The following is a 20,093-nucleotide window of genomic DNA, read 5'->3' on the forward strand; positions in this document are numbered from 1 at the left end:
TCAAGCATATGGTTGCATACAATTCAGGCCCCACATAGAGTTTCTAATGAAACAGACTTGAAATTGAGAATCAGGAAACGTGGGTTTTAGTCTAGTTCTTTCACTAACACAGGGTGAGGCTTGCTCATCCCTTCAGCTTCCTGGGTCTCAGTTAATTTAAATGAAAAAAAAAAAAAAAAAAGAGGGCTGGGCCAAATGATCTTTCAGGATTTTTCCAATTTTTGTATTCTATAATCTATGCACAGATAATACCCAGGGGACAAAGTGTGAAAATAAAGTTAGGTAAAACAGATGAAAGCCGTATTTTTATCAAATAGCATGGGAGGAAAAGCAGCACAAGTGTGAAACAGCTTCAGTTCCAAATTATTCCTTAACCACTGCACAACTGTGGTTCATTCATTTCCTCCCTCAGAGGCTGAGAACATAATGATCCCCACAGTGCTTTGTACATATTAAGTCTATCTTCAATGTTAATTCCTTCCCCCCTTCCTGTTAGATCATGGCCCCAGGGAATGTGCAGAGAGGTCATAGTAGGCATAAAAGCAATAATATTAACATGGCCCTTTGGTTTTTGATGCATAATCTGCATAAAAACTGTTCTTTCTGTGATTACTGGCAATCATCTCATTTCCAAATCTAAAAACCTCTATTCATGCCTCCTCCTGGGTGTCTGCTTCCTAGTATCTAATACTGTGACCCACTCCCAGCATGAAAAGGGGAGCTTCCTCTAGCTTCCTCAATGCTACTTTCTCCTGCCTTTCTGATTGTTCCATTCTTGGTTTCCTGTTACTGATACTTCTTCCTCTGCCTGTACTTAAATAATTTCTAATCTTGGCATACTTGTGAGACCACTTACATTATCTTGACAATCTTTTCTATTTTCCGGATCTCTGAAAGAGGAGGTTGCATTATAACAAATTATTTCTGCATAAATATATCAGAAGAACCCCTTTAATTTCCATCAGAAGAACCCCTTTAATTTCCATATCAAGATAGCCTTTTGCTTTGTTGCCTTGGTAGATTAAAGATTCTTTTCCTTAGAGCTTGTATTCCTACAGAAACATAAAATGAGGAAAATTAAGAATATAGAAATAGCTTTTGCTATTGGCAAAAAGCAGAAGGTTCTTCCCTTGAGGGTCATAGCTCTTTTCAGAACTCTGCATGATAGAGTCAGATTCTTACTATTTTCATCTTTACTCCTATCTGATCAGACTAAAATGCCAACTGGTACTGTTTTTCTGGTGATTAAAATAATTGTATGGTAAGTATTACCATCAATCAGCAAAGACTATAGAGAATCTACCCTCTGTCCTCTCCTATACATCAGACTTTCTAGTTCTAGTCACTCACCCGACTGCGACTGACTTTAGAAGACAGTGTAGAAAAGCCATGAATGTCAGGAAAAGATGCATATGTTCAAGCCAGGGTGCCTTCGTTTGGTTAGGAAAATGAGATCACTGGTAACATCACCCAATAAGTAGGAGTTAAAGACTGAAATTGATCCATTGCAAAAGCAACCATTTGAAGCTAAAGCACTTAAGAAAGACCTAAAGGATAGGCTGGACTTAACTTCTACCATAACATTAGAATAAGTAGAAAGGAGGGAAAAAAAGATCAATTATGTAAGCTAAGTATTTGGAGAAAGAAAAACAAAAACATTAAAAGTATTCACAGAAAATTGGTAGGTCAAAGCTCCAAAAATGTGAGCTAGAGCCTGGGGTGATTTTGTAAAAGGCTATAAATGTCAGGACCAGTATTTTAGGCCTCGTTCAATAAGTGGTAGGAGCAAGGACCTGATGAAAGTACTGTTTTATCTGTCAGCATGTAGAGAATAAACTAGGAAGATAAGACGTGTGAATCTGGATGCCAGCTAGCACAGGGTTATAGCAATGTGAGGCTGAGTAATAGGGGCTCAGATTGGAACTACAGTAGTGGGAATTGGCAAAAATAAGTGAATTTTTAACATACAAGTAGAGGAAAATAACATCAAGACTTAGTGGCAAACTATAGATGATGAGATTGAAATAAGTGAGTCAAAGATGATCATATGGTTCTTGACTCTAATATGTTCTTGAGAATAGTTGTAATATTGGTGAAAATTCTTAGGTCTGAAAGAACTAATTTTAGAAATTATATTTTATAGATTGTACATAAGAGATGATGGCAGGAGAGCAAACTGGAAATATCTAAGTATGCATTGAAATGTAGAAATGTCACTATAGAGAAAGCTTCAGACAGCAGATAGAAATTTGGGTAGCATTTCCATAAAAGGATTTAATGAAGCCATAGGAGAAGCTAAGATCTCTACAATATATGGTGCGTAGGAGAAAAGGTGGTTATTGTATTTTCCCATTAATAGGTCACTTTTTTCTCTAACCAGTATGCATTTGTATACTCTTTAAGCATTTTTTTTTTTTTTTTTTTTTTTTTTTTACATAGAGAATTTTAATGGTATCAGCTTTAAATTACTATTTTCTTGCTTAGGTTGGAAATGACATGCTATGAACTAAAATATGAGATTGCTAACTTTATCAGTCTATGATTCTAAAAATAAAAGTGAAAAAGAAAATAAATAAAGATAAAAGTGTTTATCACATGGTTTGTATCAAACTATTGATCTAGATCAGCTGACAGCTAACAGAGTAGCCTGTGTACCCAATCTAACCCACAGCCTGAGCATTTTTTGTCTTTGTTGTTGTTGCTGTGTTTTTTTTGTTTGTTTGTTTTGTTTTGTTTTTTTCATCTAAAGGTTGATTGGAACACAGCTGTACCAATTTCTTTACCTATGGCCTAAGGCTGTCTCCAAGATAATGAGGCATATGACTCAGAGCCAAAAATATTTACTATCTATCTAGCCCTTTACAGAAAAAGGTTGCTGACCTCTGATCTAAACTCAAGCCAGGTAATCAATGATAGAGTCACAACTTCTGAATAGTCATTACTCAGTAGGATCAGAGAACCCCTGAAGTTTATCTGATCACTTGGGAAGAAGTTTTTCCATTCATCCTTAAAGGAACTACTTTAGGGGCACCTGAGTGTCTCAGTGGTTGAGTGCCTGCCTTCAACTCAGGTCATGATCCCGGGGCCCGGGGATCAAGTCCCATGTCGGGCTCCCCACAGGGAGCCTGCTTCTCCTTCTGCCTATGTCTCTGCCTCTCTCTGTGTGTCTCTCATGAATAAATAAATAAAATCTTTTAAAAAAAATAAAGGAACTACTTAAGTTATAAGAGCAGTGGACTTTAAACACTGTCACAGTAGTAAAATGCACACATTTAGAATGAAATTGCAGCATTCTTTGGTGGGGGGATGAGAAATAAAACTTTGACTGTAAAACTTTATTAGTAAAATTTTTTTTTAAAGAATAAAAGGTAAAACCAGATAATATATAGGATCTGGAAGACACGTGATAAGACCTCATAATTCCCCTGTCTAGAAGCTGATAAATCATATCCAAGACATTAAGAGTTAATTTACTAGGTATGAATAGAATGGAAAGAATGTGTGTGTCTTATATAGTATGCACGACTCAGCAGCAGACTTACAGGGTCACCTATTATTTTGGTCAGATTTTCTCAAATGACTTGAACTTTGCACAGTAGAAGAAACTCTGAATTCTCTTTTACTAGCTTACTAGCCAACCGTCCTAGGTCTCCTCTTTTCCAGTCACCTACACCTATTTTTACCAACCGTTAACAACAAAGTGGCTGTTATGGGCAGACTTTCATTTTTGCTATTAGTAGCATAATTGTTCTAATTGTAGGAATTATCTGTGTGGATACCCTGGAAAGGATTTGGGAAGCAATTATGTTCCCAGAGTCTCTTTAACAAGTGATTATAACTGCTTACCATTCCAGCATGGACACTCACTCTAAAGCAAATTAGTGAGAATCAGCCTTACTCAAACATGAGTTAGAATGACACAGATGGGAGAATATAGGAAGATTCTACTCCAGTCAAGTAAATGCAGTCTTGACCAAGTCTACCTTCTCTGTATTTCAGAACTATGTGAAAATGCTTTCAGAACTATTATATCAGAACATAAAGTGCTTTGAGAGAAAATTGATATGCTCTGAAAATTGAAACATGTTTATTTATGATCCAATCCCATTACATTTTAAAGGAAAAATGAAATAATGGTGAAGGGAAATTTTGTATCGAGCATTCCCAGAATCACATAATTTTTGCCCAATCTTCTCTAAATTGAATTAGCTACTCTGCTATAAACAGGATATTTTCCTTAAGTTTATCAAGTGTATCTATAAAAACATTAGAAATCCTCTATAAAATAAGTGCTTAAAACTTTGTGTTGATAACTCTATCAGTCTCCTTAGGCTCCTATAATAAAACACTATAGACTAGGTGTTTAAGCATAGGAATTTATATCTCACAGTCTGGAGGCTGGAAAATCCAAATCATGCTGCTGGCCAATTCCAGTTCTGGTAAGATCTCTCTTTCTAACTTGCGGATGGTTGTTTTCTTGCTATGTCTTCACATGGTGGAGAGAAGAAGAGAGCAAGCTAGCTCTCTGGTCTCTCCTTCCAAGGGCACTAACCTCATCATAAGGACCCCATCCTCATGACTTCCTCTATGCCCATTCACTTCCCAAACACTACATCTCCAAATTCTATCATATTGGAGAATTCAACATATGAATTTCCAGGGACACAGTCCATAGCAATAATGAAGGACCAGTGTCTTAAAATAAAATTCCTATTCCACTGTACACAGCCATTGATACTAGCTCTCTCAGAAAGCTATAAAAACAGGTTAACACCAGTCCCTAAAAGCCAGTTCAAACTTCCTGAATATCATTCAGTACTATTCATTCTTGCATAAAACAAATATTTATTGAATACATGCCACATGTTGCCTGTTGCCTACATGGTAGTGGGCCCAGACTGTTGAGAGAATAAAAAGTATGTAATAAATAGTTTTCACTTATTTCCTATAGCAGGTAATATACTATGAGTATACATGATCCAGGTTTTAAGCATATTAGTAATACATTGGTAATGTATTTACACAATAACCACTAGAGACTTCAGAAAAGATAAAAAGAAGTAACCACAGATAAGGCATAGTGACAGAGGAAATGACTTTTAAATCTAAGATAACAAAAACAAAAAGGCACAAAATAAAATCTTTATGCATGGGGAACAGTGCATTGAGTAGTTTGCCTTTCACTCCATATGAGTGAGTTGGAAGCAAAGGGCTGCTCTGAGGAGGATTTGAATACTGGGGTGGGAGTGGGCACTAGGAGAGGCAGAGAGGGAGAAGGAGTACTGTTCTGATAGGAAATTAGACATAGGGAGGGGCTTGAGCCAGATTTTCACTATTAAGAATGGTACGGTCCAAGAAATTTTATGTAATGGTATAAGAAAAGAAGAGGGACGCCTGGGTGGCTCAGTGGTTTAGCACCTGCCTTTGGCCCAGGGCGTGATCCTGGAGTCCTGGGATCAAGTCCCACATTGGGCTCTCTGCATGGAGCCTGCTTCTCCCTCTGCCTGTGTCTGCCTCTCTCTCTCTCTCTTTCTCCCTCTCTCTCATAAATAAATAAATAAATAAATAAATAAATAAATAAATAAATAAATCTTTAAGAAAAGAAGAAAAGGAAAGAAAGGAAGGAAGGAGAAAGACCTATTTTAAAGAAGGATTTGACCAGATTTGGCAACTTTAAAACTGAAATCATTCTTAAATGTTATTGGGAAATTTTAGAGGGCCTTTCAAATAGGCATCTTCCCTATAATATTGTCAATAAGATAAATGAAAATAACATAAAATTATGTTCACATTCCATTTAATTTGTGAGTGAAGAGACAGCTTATATTTGCTTCATACTATTTGAGTCACTTGTATATAAACTTTTAATAGAATGCTAACTTCTACTGTCTTTTCTCTCTACTCACATGTCTACAGTGTGGATGGCATTTAGAAAGCTAACTTATGGCATATAAGTCAGTGACTATATCATCAAAACCTAGCCATAATAGCTATAGCTAGACTTAACCATTAGAGATCTATTTGAAATTAAATACATGGTTCACAAAAATGACAGTTTTGGACAATTTACCTATTTTTTTCTCTATGTCTGTCCTAAAGGGGTAATGTGTACCACTGCTACTTAAAATGTTTATGTATTGTTCCAGTGTTTATTACCTTATGACACATTTATACCAAGGGTATGATATAAATGTATCATAGGTTAGATGTTGAGTTTCATAAACTAACTTCAGATTTGCCTATGTTCAAACTTCTTGTTGATCTTCGTGCCATCTCCTGCCATGTGTGCTTCCTGAGAATTAGATGGATATATGGTTAATAATTCCCAGGGTCACCCTGGCTATCCTAATCCCCCATCCCTTCTATATCCTTGCCTACCAAAGAATGTCCGTTTTAATGTTGACCTGTCACTAAGATCTGGTATCAGTCTCTTTATGTCAAAGCCAGTGTAATTCAGATATATTCTCAAATAGACCAAAAAAAAAAAAAAAGAAAGAAAGAAAAGAAAAGAGAAAAGAAAAGAAAAGAAAGAAAAGAAAAAAAAAAGAAAGAAAGAAAAGAAAAGAGAAAAGAAAAGAAAACAAAAGAAAAGAAAAGAAAAGAAAAGAAAAAAAAGAAAGGAAAGGAAAGGAAAGGAAAGGAAAGGAAAGGAAAGGAAAGGAAAGGAAAGGAAAGGAAAGGAAAGGAAAGAAAAGAAAGAAAAAAGACCCTTTAATAATATGCTTCATATGGCAGGGACCTTCCTGGTCCCAGAAGTATTCAGCCTGCATCATCTGTTGATTGAAAAGTTTGTAAAAGGAAAGTCAAGGGGGAAAAGGAAGTTCTAATTCTCCCTGTACCAGAATTAAATCTAAATGATGTGGAATGTATTTAACTATAATTTATGCAGTTATTTTTTTATGAGTAAATATGCTTAAATCTTGTGCTTAAATTAAGTGGCTTATTCTACATTGATGCCCTTGGCATCAGTCCTCTACTTAAAGTCTGGCCAACTTTGTTGTTTTTTAAAAATTACATTTTAGAGGCACTAATCAAGATTTGGCCCAGAATATCTGGGTTGATTTATCTCAGGAATTCACATGAATGTGTTGATTTTCAGAGATTGTTATGCAATGAGGAAAAAAAAAAGAATGAAAATGCAAAAAGAACAAGGTAAGAAAGAGCAAAGCTCAACATAACTCAAAGAGCAAAGGAACTTGCTTGAAAGAAATTTTGCAGAGACATGATTTTAAAACTTTTTTTGCCTGATATACATTTGGTTACCACCCAATATTTTTATACATCTATAATGCAACTTTTTATTTACAAAGCTATTTTTTAAACTTCTAGAATTATTTCTATATTTAAATGGTTTGCTCTAATTTCCTATGGATATGAGCAGCCTATCTGATTTGGAGATTTATATCTCTGCAAGGACCCTGTCATAAAATTATTATTAGTATCTACTATTTTTGAAATAGCTCATAAAATAAGCTTGGCTCTGCGCTGTGTCTAGGATGGTTCCTCAATGTGGTGTTTGTTGTGATGCAGTTAGTTAGCCCTTCTCAGGTCCCTTATCTGGGCTACTCCACTGGGAGCTGATTATTACTTCCTAGTAAGTCCTCATTCAAGGACTTTCACATACATTCACATATATTATTAGCATCAATGAGACTGGGGAATCATTGGTAACTATTTAGGATCAATAAAAAAAAAAAAAAAAAAAAGTGCATTTCTTTCCATTCTGCCAGAGTTGTATTCACAAGCTGTAATTAGAAAGTAATTTGGCAAACTTGTCAGTGAAAATCTCTTCTACACAGAGAAAACCCAGGATCATTACATCCACCTGGTAAACAACTGGAGCCCTCTTGCATTATTTATGGGTTAGGTCTTATTTCTAAGCACAATTAGGTCTCTTGGTAACTAGCTTTCACTCACATTAAGCTTTTTCTTTTTCATTTCTACATGATTTGTTCTTACTTTTACCATTTTTTTTCATTAATAGTATAGGAAAAAAATCACTCCTCTAAGCATTTCAATCTGCCAAACACATACTCAGACACTGTTGCCGTGAGGTAAACCATGTTAATATTACTCAACTTAATAAATAATGTCTTAGATTTCCTTGAATTCTTTGTTTACATATAATCCAGCAGTTTTCACTGCACCAAGATATTGATCTTCTGTTTCCTCTAATGAACTTCTATGTGCACATTTTAGATCTAGTAATTTATTTCACTGATTATTCAAATGAAAATACATGGTCTTGCATGCTGAAGGGTAATCTGCAGACCAAGAGAATTCCTTTTCTTTTGTGCATCCTGAATAATAAGGGAGTTTCATTCCTCTTCAAGAAAATGAAGATGAGCAACTACATTTGGAATTCTATTAGATTTACTTCAGGGCTGCATCAGTAACATTCCATTTACATAGTCATATATGCATAACAGAGATATCCATGTCCTTTTAGCTCAGACCAATGTTATCTATTCTCTTTCATTCCAGGAACCTTGATTATTCTCCTCTTTAAAACATAGTTCAAAATTCAGCCTACATGAAAACATTCTAAAATTGACTTTACTTATTCAACCGATTAATTTTTTAATTTAAATTTATGGGAAGTTTCAAAGAGACGCAAAAATAAGAAGACTAATATAATGACCCCTGGTAGTGTAGTCTTCGTTCACTCAGCTTCAATAGTTTTTAACATGTTGCCATTCTTCGGCATCAGCTACTCCTCAAACACTTAACAAAAATTTTGCTGGGGTATTTTAAAGCAAGTCTCTGATAAGATGTAAATCATCCATAAATACTTTAATTTTTTAACATAACAATAGTAGGATTATAACGCTAAACAAAATTAACAATAACTCTTCAATGTCATCTATATTCACACCATGTGTGAATTTTCCCCTATCACCTCAAAAATGTTCACTATTAATTTGTTCAACCCAGGATTCATAAAGGTCTTCACATTGCATTGGTTAGAATATTTGTTGAGTCACTTTTAGTCTGACAATTCTAGCTCCCTCTTCCAGAGCACTTATTTGTTGAAGAAACTCTCTTACTCATCTTCCCATCATTCCCTCAATGTTGCTAGGCTGAGCTTTCCTAGCCTAATTCAGATGTAACCCACAAGGCAGCCACATGGATGTCTCCCAGGCTTTCAGCCTGCTGGAAGCAAGCCGATCCCTGACACTTAAGTAAAAATTGCTGTGCCTCATATAAGTAAAATAAAATTATAAATAAAATAAACATAATCAATGTAGACTTAAAACATAATCAATGTAACTTAAAATAATTATTTTGGTATTTACTGACCTCACTAAGAAGCTTTCATAGTGAATGAGGTAGATGGGCTGCATGGGTTTTTGGACCGTCTTGTCAACAAGACCTCAACCCAAAGAAGAATTTACGTAATCACTATAAACCTTTCACCTGTAAATATAGATACACTTGTCTGGGTATTTGTAGCTTTCTGGTGTTCTAGGAAACCATGCTTAGTATGATGTATCTTTTCTATGGTTAAAACCACCCCGTTTTCTGTATCTTAGAAATGATTTTAAAGGTTTATAAAGTTGAGAGACCAGATGGTTTCCTCTCCAAACATTTATATCTTCCTCACCCTAATAGCAGGAAGTTCATTTCTGCTTGAAATGAAGTTGCATTTCTGTGCTTGAATTGTTGTGTTTCCTCTAAGTCAGAATAGAAACAAGTTGAGATGTATGACAAATTTTCAATATATTGTACAAATACTGCTGTTGTTATTGTTTAGATAACATTCTATGAGTAATTCTTTCAGAATACACTGTCTGAAATCTCAGATAAGGGCAGCAAAATGCTGAGTGGGTTTCTGAGAACAGATATGGGAAATTTACATTTTTTTTTCTTTTCTACTAATTGAAATACTTAAGTTATATAGGGAAAAGGACTTCACATTTATGCAAATAGTGCAAATCTGCACAAAATTAGCTTGTTTCTGAAATTATGTTGGTGGTGGTTTTACTTTATTTTGGTTTTTTGGTGTCAATCTTAATGTGAAATAAAATTTGCAAGAGAACCTTAGGAAGAGAGCCTTAAAGGAGAACCTAAGGCAATTTTATTTAGTTTCTCAAAAGATTTATATTCAAATATCTGTTTCAGAGAGTCAAATTGAAGAGTAGATAGTAGTTTTATTTCAAAGAACCCAAATTTAGTTTTGTATCTTTTATTATGAACAGTGTGACCCCTTTCACAGCTTAGAGTTCTGATATGGTCAAATCTCTTATTTTCCAAGCTAATCATTCTTCAGATTCCTCCATTTCCTGATACATAAATCATCTAATATCTCCCTCTTTGTCAGTCCTTCCTCTTGAGCTTCCTTGGGACAACTTTGCCCACAGACTATCAGAGATTACTAAATTTACATGGTATCAAACTGCAAAATCAAAATCATGACTATACCACCTCATGGGGAGTCCTCCAGCACCAATCCATAGATAACATTCTTCCAAACTATGTGGATACTCTTTTGATTCACTGATTGTGCAAGTCCCGTGGAGCTCCACTTTTGGAGCTCCACTTTTAGAACTCCCTTAGTTCACTCCCATAGGCTCAGCCATTGTTTCCCAACCTTGACACAGTGCCAGGGTGACTGAGTATCAAAACAGTTTCACTCTTAGTACCAAATTTCAGCCTGACCCTTCCTTGTGCCTTGACTACTCAAGCTAATGGGTCTTAAATGTACATGAGGAACATCTAAGCAGTTGGGGGCGGGGGGTGGGGGGGGACGTGGAGAAACAAACATATTCTTTGACCCCATACGCAGAAATCTCATGCAGGAACTCTAGAATGAATCCAAGAATTTTCAACTTTAACAGTTTTCCAGGTGTTTCTGATGCAAGTGGAAATACATCACCTGCTAGGGTGGTGGTCTTGATCCACTGTTGCATATTTGAATCACCAAGGACCTTTTAAAAGGATGCTAATGCCCAGGACCTTGTCCTAGACTGATAAATCAGAATGTTTGAGTTTGGTGAGGGGACGGATATGTCTCAGACACTATCCAGGTGATTGTAATCCGCAGCCCGGTTTGGGAACTGCTGCTAGACCAGTACGATAAATACGGAACACCAGACAGCATCTCTTCTGAGTGATGAGCATCTGGTAGGGGAATTTGTTGCTATCTCCTGTCACATAACTTTCATAACCACCACTACTGTTCACACTACCAGGTTTCCATGGACCCCTGTCCTCTTTGTAAAAATTGGCCCTTTCAGTGTTGTGCACATAAATGAAGAGGTATCTTTAGCTAAAAACTAGATGAATACTCACCTACATTTGCACTATTAGACAATTTTACTGCACCAGTTGTGACAAGTTGTATTCACCTACACAGGGAAAGTCTTCCTTTGTGAAAATTGTTACATTCTTTTAGACACCCCATCACACAGCCCTACTACTAGGTGTTAAGTTTTAGTATACAGATCTGGAGACTGATGTCTAACCTGGGACCCTATATACCCTACCTCTAATTTAGGATCAAAATGTCAGGCTCCTTCACCTTGGTTTCATGATGAATAGAATTCTGAGCAGGAAAGAGCCCAAGTTCCAGTTTAGACTATAAAGCTAAAAGGGCCACATAAATCAGTCTGACTGAGGCCATGTAAGCTAGTTCAAGGAAGATTTTTAGGACCAAGGTCTAAATGTTTTGTCTTCTTCCTCAATAAATGAATAAATTATTTTTAAAACCGTGGGAGAAAATGTCAGAAAGGGGACTGTAAAACATCACTTGCTCTTTTTCTTTGAAACTTGATACCTTAAAGCAATTTTACAACTATGCTCAATAAGCAATAAAAATATGACATGATTTTTAAAAATCCAGTAGAACAATATCTTGGGGGAAATAGTACATATGAATTAAAATTATTTGAACATTTTTTAGAAATGTTTCCAACATTTTTGGAAATGTTGATTATGATATGATAGATTAAGGTGCTAAAAGTTTTTGTTTTTATTTTTAAATTCATGGTTGATATTTGTGCATGTGAAGAACTTACAGACAGAGCTGAAAGGGAGACTTTCACATAGTCCCCTCTCTCCCCATTAATCACTCCAAAACCATCCCAACAAACTTCCAATGTAGTTAAATAACATGCTTTCCATGCAAATGCAGCTGCAAGATGAGTTCCATAAGCATCCCCTTCTCAATCAAACTTTCCATTTGCTGCCACTAAGACCCTTGTATATAGAAATCCTAGAGCATCCAATGATAATATTAAAGGTATGTGTTATCTCCCAGTACCTCTATGAATAGTGTGGTTTCAACATAAACTGTTATCAGAACTCAGTGTTGTCTCTTAAATAATTAATTTCTAAATAAGGACTTGAAATCTTTAATAGCATCTAATAAAAACTGCTAAATGCTGTGTGTGTGTGTAACTGTGTGCTTTTCTGTGTCACAAAAACCACTGAGGGTTATCTGTTATTGAAAAAAAAAAAAACCTTGCAGGATCAAAAAATTATTAATTAAAAAAAAACCCTACAGGGTCAATTTAATGACTACTGTGATTATTAGAAACACTCCTCCCAGATTTGCTGCAAATAAAGAGTTAAAAGATGATTCCTCTGACTTCATAAGAAAATATTAGGTTAATTCTGAAATTGGAGAATAATTATAGACATTCAAATTTGTTTTAAACAGCTCTGTGTTTTTCCTTTAGCTATTACTTGTCGAAAGCAAGATGGAGGACAGGCTGGCATCCATGAATGCCTCTGGTATGCAGGCCCTGTGCCAGCCCTCACCCAGGCCTGCCAGATCCCATGCCAAGATGACTGTCAGTTTACCAGCTGGTCCAAGTTTTCTTCCTGCAACGGAGACTGTGGTGCAGTTAGGACCAGAAAACGCACTATTGTTGGTAAGAATAATTGGGTTGTGAAAACCAACACTGTCAACTTAGAAAACACATTAAAGTTAGACCAAGAGAGCTCTGATAATATCTTTAGAAAATGCATGGCTATGCTTTATTGCTGGTATACTGATACTTAATTTGCCAGTGGATTCACATGTGTATTTTAATGTAAGTTGGCAGTGACAGACACGTTACGTACTTCTAGTAGAAAGAAAAAGTAACCTTGAAAATTGTGCTGGCTCCCTATACAATAGGTAGATGATTTTTTTTTTTTTTTTTTTTTGTTTAAACATACACTTCTGGTGGATTGCCTACGGACTGTGAGGTACTTGGAGAACAAAAGAAAAGGTTGTCACCTCATTTTCTTAAACTATTCTCACTGTCACAGCCTCAGATTATCCTTCATCTCCTAGAAGAGGGATATGACACTAATTTTGTATCTGAAAAGTACATTTTAAAAGGCAGTCACAATGACAAAAAGCAGTAATATAATGAGCAAGACCAGGAGCTATCATACTGAACTAAACCTGGTGCATTCAAAAATATTGTCAGTGGCAGAAAGAAACCTAAAAATATTGGTGCCAGTAGACTCTTTAGAATTTAAAAGATATAAAATTAACCACCTGTCATAATGAAATCTCTTGAAAACTATATAAGACACGTTCTGAAAGTTAGAAATAAATATATGTAAAACATATACAATTAATTGTGTGTGATATAACTAAATAGTATTATGATATGTGATATAATAAACATATAATAGAAACGTGATTCAATTAAAATGATACATTATTTTTCAAGCACATATTACTGTTATGTTCATTTTTTTATTTTAAAAGGGAATTTATTTCGATTTATATACAGACTATTTCTAGTGCTTTTTTTCTGACACTAAATATCTTCACTGTGACGCTGTGACTATGTACTACACTAATCACCATGGATGTCAAAATAATTATTCTTCAGAAATAATGAAAGATCAAAGACATAATCAGGAAAGTAAATATAAAAAATATCATTTTCTAAATTGTAATCCTATATAACCATGTCATCTATCTGGAATTAATAAAAAGCTGTATAGTCCTGGACAGCAACTCTCTCTCCATTTCATATTTTTGCACTTATAAATGAGAGATTCATGCAGTTACCTTAAACTCCCCTATTCAGTGAAAGCACGTGATCATTTGAAAGGATTTTAATCATTCGGAGAGTATAAAATTCAGCATAACAGTTAATGCCTTTTGCAAAATGGTAATTTTAAAATGCGAAAATAAGAAAAATTTCAATATGCAAAGCACCCAGTACTAATAAAGCCTACAGAGAAAACAGTATAGTGAGAAAATAGCATTCATTTTAAGTTACTGTTGAATATGGTTAAAAATGGAGAAAAGAAGCTTAGGAAAGGAGGAAAACTAGGGATGAAGTGAGTAACGATATTTTCCAACTCAAATTTCTCCACAGGAAAAAGTAAAAAGAAGGAAAAATGTAAAAATTCTCATTTGTACCCCCTGATTGAGACTCAGTACTGTCCTTGTGACAAGTATAATGCACAGCCTGTGGGGAACTGGTCAGACTGCATTTTACCAGAGGGGAAAGTGGAAGTGTTGCTTGGAGTGAAAACACAAGGAGATACCAAGGAATGTGGTCAAGGATATCGTTACCAAGCAATGGCATGCTACGACCAAAATGGCAGGCTCGTGGAAACATCCAGATGTAACAGTCATGGTAAATAATTTTCTTCAGTGTCATATGTTTGCTATCTTTGGAGGTGGAGGTTAAATGAACATGGATCAGAATGGAGGGAAATGAAGGTTCATAGACTGTGCTCTAAATGGAACATTTTGGGGGCATCAGGCAGGATATTCAGTGGCATTTGTCTTGTCTAGAAGTTGGCAACTAAATCCCAAAGTTGGTGGCAAAAAAGCCTTACAGGTAGACAAAAATAGTGCCAGAACCCTCCCTTGGTACTGATCAAGAGTCTGTCAAATAGGCCCAACAATCCCCCCACGAGAGAGGGAAGAGGAGAGGAGATTTGAATTTAATCTGAAAATAAAGTTATAAACTAGACAGTCTTCTAATAACGAAATTGGCAAGATTTGCAATATGTCTGAAATGTCATTAAGTGGCAGAGAGAAAAGACTGAAAGGTAGAATTGGTGAAAACACAAATATCTTATTTATTTCCCATTGTGTTGAAATTAGCAAAAAAAAAAGGGGGAGGGGGGGCAAGAGGAGGTGGGGAGAAAAAGAAAAGAAAAATGCACATACTCTTAGATGTGCCCACTTTAGGTTTCTAAACCAAACACAGTGATAAAAATTGAATTGCCAGAAGTTTGTGAAGAGTGGCCATCTTTGATCAGAGTATGTTATAAACTCTTTGGTTGTGAATCTTAATATACTAGTCCTTAAGCAACATTTTCCATTATTCTTTTATTTTAATACATCTATCCTTTTGTATCAGACTGAGATTAGTTTACAGTGGGTCAGCCTGAATCATAGATGCCATATATTTGTGAATACTGGACAATGATTCTCCTACCTTCTTTGTGGAGGTGACCTTAGAAAGATGTGTTAAGTTGCTAGGAGGGAGGGATGTGGCAATTACCCTCCAACTTTGTTGAAAAGGCTTCTGCTGTTGGAACAGTGCTCCTCCAGTTTATTATATGGTTCAGAAAACAATGTGAACTAATAAGACCACCTCGATTTATAAACCATCGACGGATTATCAATGACACATATATTGGAATCTCTTAAACCTTTCCTCGTAAAGTCCCCAAAATCCATTTCCCTTTTTTCCCCACCTTATCTCATAATTTCTTTTATCAAAGTCTAGTGATAATAGCCCCAAAGACTCCATAATATTGAAGCTTTGTTTTTTTTTTAAGATTTTATTTATTTATTCATAAGAGACAGAGAGAGAGAGAGAGAGAGAGAGAAGCAGAGAGACAGGCAGAGGGAGAAGCAGGCTCCATGCAGGGAGCCCGACATGGGACTCGATTCCGGGTCTCCAGAATCACACCCTGGGCCGAAGGCAGGCGCTAAACTGTTGAGCCACCTGGGCTGCCTGAAGTTGTAGCTATAAGGTTAATATATTCAGGTTAATGTATTTCTAACTAAAGATATTCAATGCATTTAGAACAATAACTACAAAAGAAAAAAGAATTTGATTTTTATAATAAGTATGCTTTGAGAAATAGGTGTAAGAGTAACTGGATATTTTATTCTTTGTATCAATAACATTAATGCTATGAATTAGAGACCAGGGAAAATGCAAATGCACTTGCCATACTGAGATGATATGATGATGTAGAAGATCATAATTAGTCATTAAAATGTAAAATTGAAGATCACTTTTAAATATACATTTCTCCTGGAATGTAACTTTCAAGAGTTTGCTCATATTTTAAATTGTTATGCCTAGTGAATCACCAAGATAATCATGTGTTTTTACCATAACCTTTGAGTTTTCAGAATGACTGTTGCATATTCTCACTTTTATTCCTATCTGTTAATTACATGCAAGAGAGTGTCAGTAAACCACTTAACAGTCAATCTTATTTTTAGGGAAAAAAAACCTTAAAATATCCTGTGAATTTCAGAGATGTTTGATCACTTAACAAAAGTAAAGTACAAAAATAATAAAAATTGACTAAAGGCAGTAGACTCCCCACCTTAGCATTGTCAGCCCAAAGCACAAAGAATGCAGTACTGTATTCTAGAAGAAAAGCACATATGTTTAAAAGATAGATTCCTGATAGCACTAAACTTCATAGGTATTGTGGAAGAATATAAGACTCAGAACTAAGTAAATTAGTTCCTTGTGTCTGTCCAGCATGATTTCTTGCTCATTAAATCTAACCTATGGTAGATGTCCAATGGGATATTTTAGTATTTACCAATACATTTACTCAAAGTGATGTCTGAGGAAATTGAATCTCTGTTGCCTGATTTCTTTGGAAATTACTACTTTGCCTATCTATGTTCTGTAAATTCTGCTGGCGTTGGTGGAATACTCTAACTTTGGTGTTCTATCCAAGGCACACTCCAAATTACAGCCTCTATGACCACTGCCTTCTCAGCCAAACTGACTTTCCAAATGGATGGTGGAAAAGTGGCTTTCACAAAAATGACTCTTTCTGCTTTCAGCTTAGACATAGAATTGATCGCCACATGTATGCAGTGCAAAGATGCTAATCCCCTGTTCGATAGTGGCCTTAGGGCATTTCTATTTTATCTGTGTTGTCTGTCTGTGGATCATATTATAGTTATTACACTGATAAAATAGTTTGACTTTCACCAGTTTAATTCTATTATTTTAGGCCATTTCCCATGTGCACACCATTTTTTAAATGTCTTAACCTTAAGGCACAGTTCTATTATGTCTGAAATTCTTTGTAATAGTGAACTTTGTACTGAAGAATGATATATCTGTTACTGGGCTCAGATTCCTGGAGCTAGCAAAAGTAGAAACAAGGCTAGACCCCAAATTTAAAGGTACAGGCAAGGCTTTATTGGGGCATCAGCTGCAGCCAAAGGAAGACATGGTCTCAACAAAGTGTCAGACTGGCTCTCAGAACAACAGCCAGGGGCTGAGGTGGGAAAGGAGTAATGGTTAAGCATGTAAGGGCTATGAATTCCTGGGAAGTGGACGTACAGATGTGGTTGATAGAACATGCTTCGTTGTGCATTGTATGTTTCATTTGCATGTTAAGTCTCCACCTCTGGACATGTTTTCTAGCATTAAAATGAGAGGAAAAGCTGATAAAAGGTCAAATTTGGTGGCCCGTCCTATCTCAGATGAGTTTGAATCAGTCTGGGCTTGCATTTTGGCCCCTGTTTGTGAGAAAAGCTATAATAATGTCCAGCAAGGAGCTTCCCAGGTGCATAGGGGCTTGTTCCCAATGTCCCTGATTATCCCATAGCAATACTCCAAAAATCAGATCTTAAAGTTTACCTTGGGAGTCACATAAATGTTAACCCATCTGATGACATTGTATTAGATGTAATTCTTACTGAAATATAAATATATTTGGGGGCATTTATCTATCCCAAGAACATAACACAGAATATGCTTATTTACTTTTGTTGTGGACTCTTGATAGTGTCACTGTAGCAGCAGATTTAAAATCATTCAAAAACCAAATTACACATGTTCTACTCACTACTGGGAACACTCTAATCTTAATTCATTATTTCATTAGAAATTTGAGTGATTGCAAAGAACCAGGGACTTCTCAATTTAATTATTTAAGATTTTACAGAGCAAGAGATAGAATTTCTAGAACTTTCTAAAATCATTGTTATCAGTTACTCTTTAATAAAGAATCTTAAAGTGGGCAGCCTGGGTGGCTCAGCAGTTTTGCGCCACCTTCAGCCCAGGGTGTGATCCTGGACACCCAGGATCCAGTCCCACGTCAGGCTCCCTGCATGGAGCCTGCTTCTCCATCTGCCTGTGTCTCTTCCTCTCTCTCTGTGGGTCTCTCATGAATAAATAAATAAAATCTAAAAAAAAAAAATCTTAGAGATAACCTAACCTATGTAAAATTCATGTATGCATGTTTTCCATTCAAACATAAGTGATAAAATCTTATCATGCTGCCCCTCAACCATACCCCTCTTTCCCAAACCCCATTATCCTGCTCTATGTTTTGTATTTTTAAAGCATGTGTCATGCTATAACCATACCATATAACTTACTTGTTATATTTATTTATGTTTTATCTCCTGTACAAGAATTTTACAGATTGCACAAGATTGATGAGGGTATCTTGGGCTACTTTGTTCACTGATGTATCTCTAGCACCTAGAATGAGTAGGTGTTCAATATTTGTAGGATGAAAAGATGAGTGAAACACTGGAAAGGATTTTTGTGGTTGTATTTGATCCACAGTCAGGCTTGGATTACTTTTTTCCAGACACTATTCTTTTTTCTGTGTCACGTTTCTGGGAAATTACCAAATAGATTATTGAGAACAACTAAGATCTTTGGAATAGAGCTCTTCATGTGACAAACTTTCTTTATGGTATTCATCAAATATTTGTGCTTTTTTTCTACCTACTAAATAGAAGAAATAGAAGAAATAATAGTCACATACCTATTCCACTGAATTAGTCCAGTGATATCAGTATTAAGTCTTCTTATTGCCATTCAAAGCTTATTGTTCAGAATTGCTGATTTGTACAACACTAGGTTTGGACAACATCTTAATCTTGGTTTATATTAGTCATTGTGACAACTTATTTAACTCTTTGTTTTCACTTATCTTTTCCTTGAGAAATAAGAAACAACATTTCTATTTGAGTTATGTGGAAGTGATACTTGGAAGGTGAATTGGATAAAAATGTAATGTAAAAATGCCAGGTGCTCAAGTCTTGAGCTCTAAGAGCTAAATAATTCCTTCCAGACACTTCTCTTCAATCTTTACCCTCAATCTTTACTCTCTTCAATCTTTGCTTTTAAGTTTATCATTGCTATGTCATAGGCAGTTTAAGCCATAATGCACTATCAGTAAGTATTCTAAAACTCAGTTATATTTGTGATATTTTATTATTCATTAATATCAACTTAGCAGAAATGATTGTTCTTCAGGAGCCTGTGACATACAATGTATTTAAAATACATTGCTCTCCTGTTGCTTAAAAGTAATATATTGCTATTTATATCTATCAAATACCTGCTAACATGTAGAGCCTATGAAGAAACTTAACAATCAGCTATTAGGATAAATTACTTTATCACCAAATGTTTTCCTAAAGCTCCAGATAGCAAATATTTTAGGCTCTGTGGACCAAAAGGTCTCTGTCACAAGTACCCAACTCTGCAGTTATAGCCTGAAAGCATGATACAGTGTGTGAGTGGATGGCACAACTGTGTTCCAATAAAACGTTGTCTACAAAAACAGGCTGCCAGCCAGCGTTGTCATTTACCAACCAAGAGCTAACTCCTTGCTACACAAAATGTGGTCTAGAGACCAGCAGAATAGACCTCACAGGAAAACCACTGGAAATGCAATTCAACCCACATTACAGACCTACTTAGTCAGAATCTGCATTTTGACAAGATCCCCAGAGCATTCTATTACAGGTTTATTTTCTTTTTAATTTACATTCATTCATTCATTTATTTTTAAGTAAGTTCTATGCTCATTGTGGGGCTCGAACTCAGAACCCTGCAATCAAGACTCACATGCTCTACTGACTGAGCCAGCCAGGGGCCCCACACAAT

General features: G+C 35.7%; 1 protein-coding gene across 1 annotated transcript in view; it reads left to right on the top strand.

Annotated features, from left to right (window-relative positions):
* The window catches only part of THSD7A (thrombospondin type 1 domain containing 7A), a 428,088-nt gene that overhangs the window by 349,044 nt on the left and 58,951 nt on the right, over window positions 1-20,093 (top strand). The window contains exons 12-13 of the mRNA XM_077856743.1: window positions 12,681-12,875; window positions 14,331-14,594. Coding sequence (XP_077712869.1) covers window positions 12,681-12,875; window positions 14,331-14,594 — 459 coding nt within the window. The remainder of the gene's footprint in view (window positions 1-12,680; window positions 12,876-14,330; window positions 14,595-20,093) is intronic.

This window comes from Canis aureus, chromosome 18 (genome assembly GCF_053574225.1).
Source record: "Canis aureus isolate CA01 chromosome 18, VMU_Caureus_v.1.0, whole genome shotgun sequence".
NCBI lineage: Eukaryota > Metazoa > Chordata > Mammalia > Carnivora > Canidae > Canis > Canis aureus.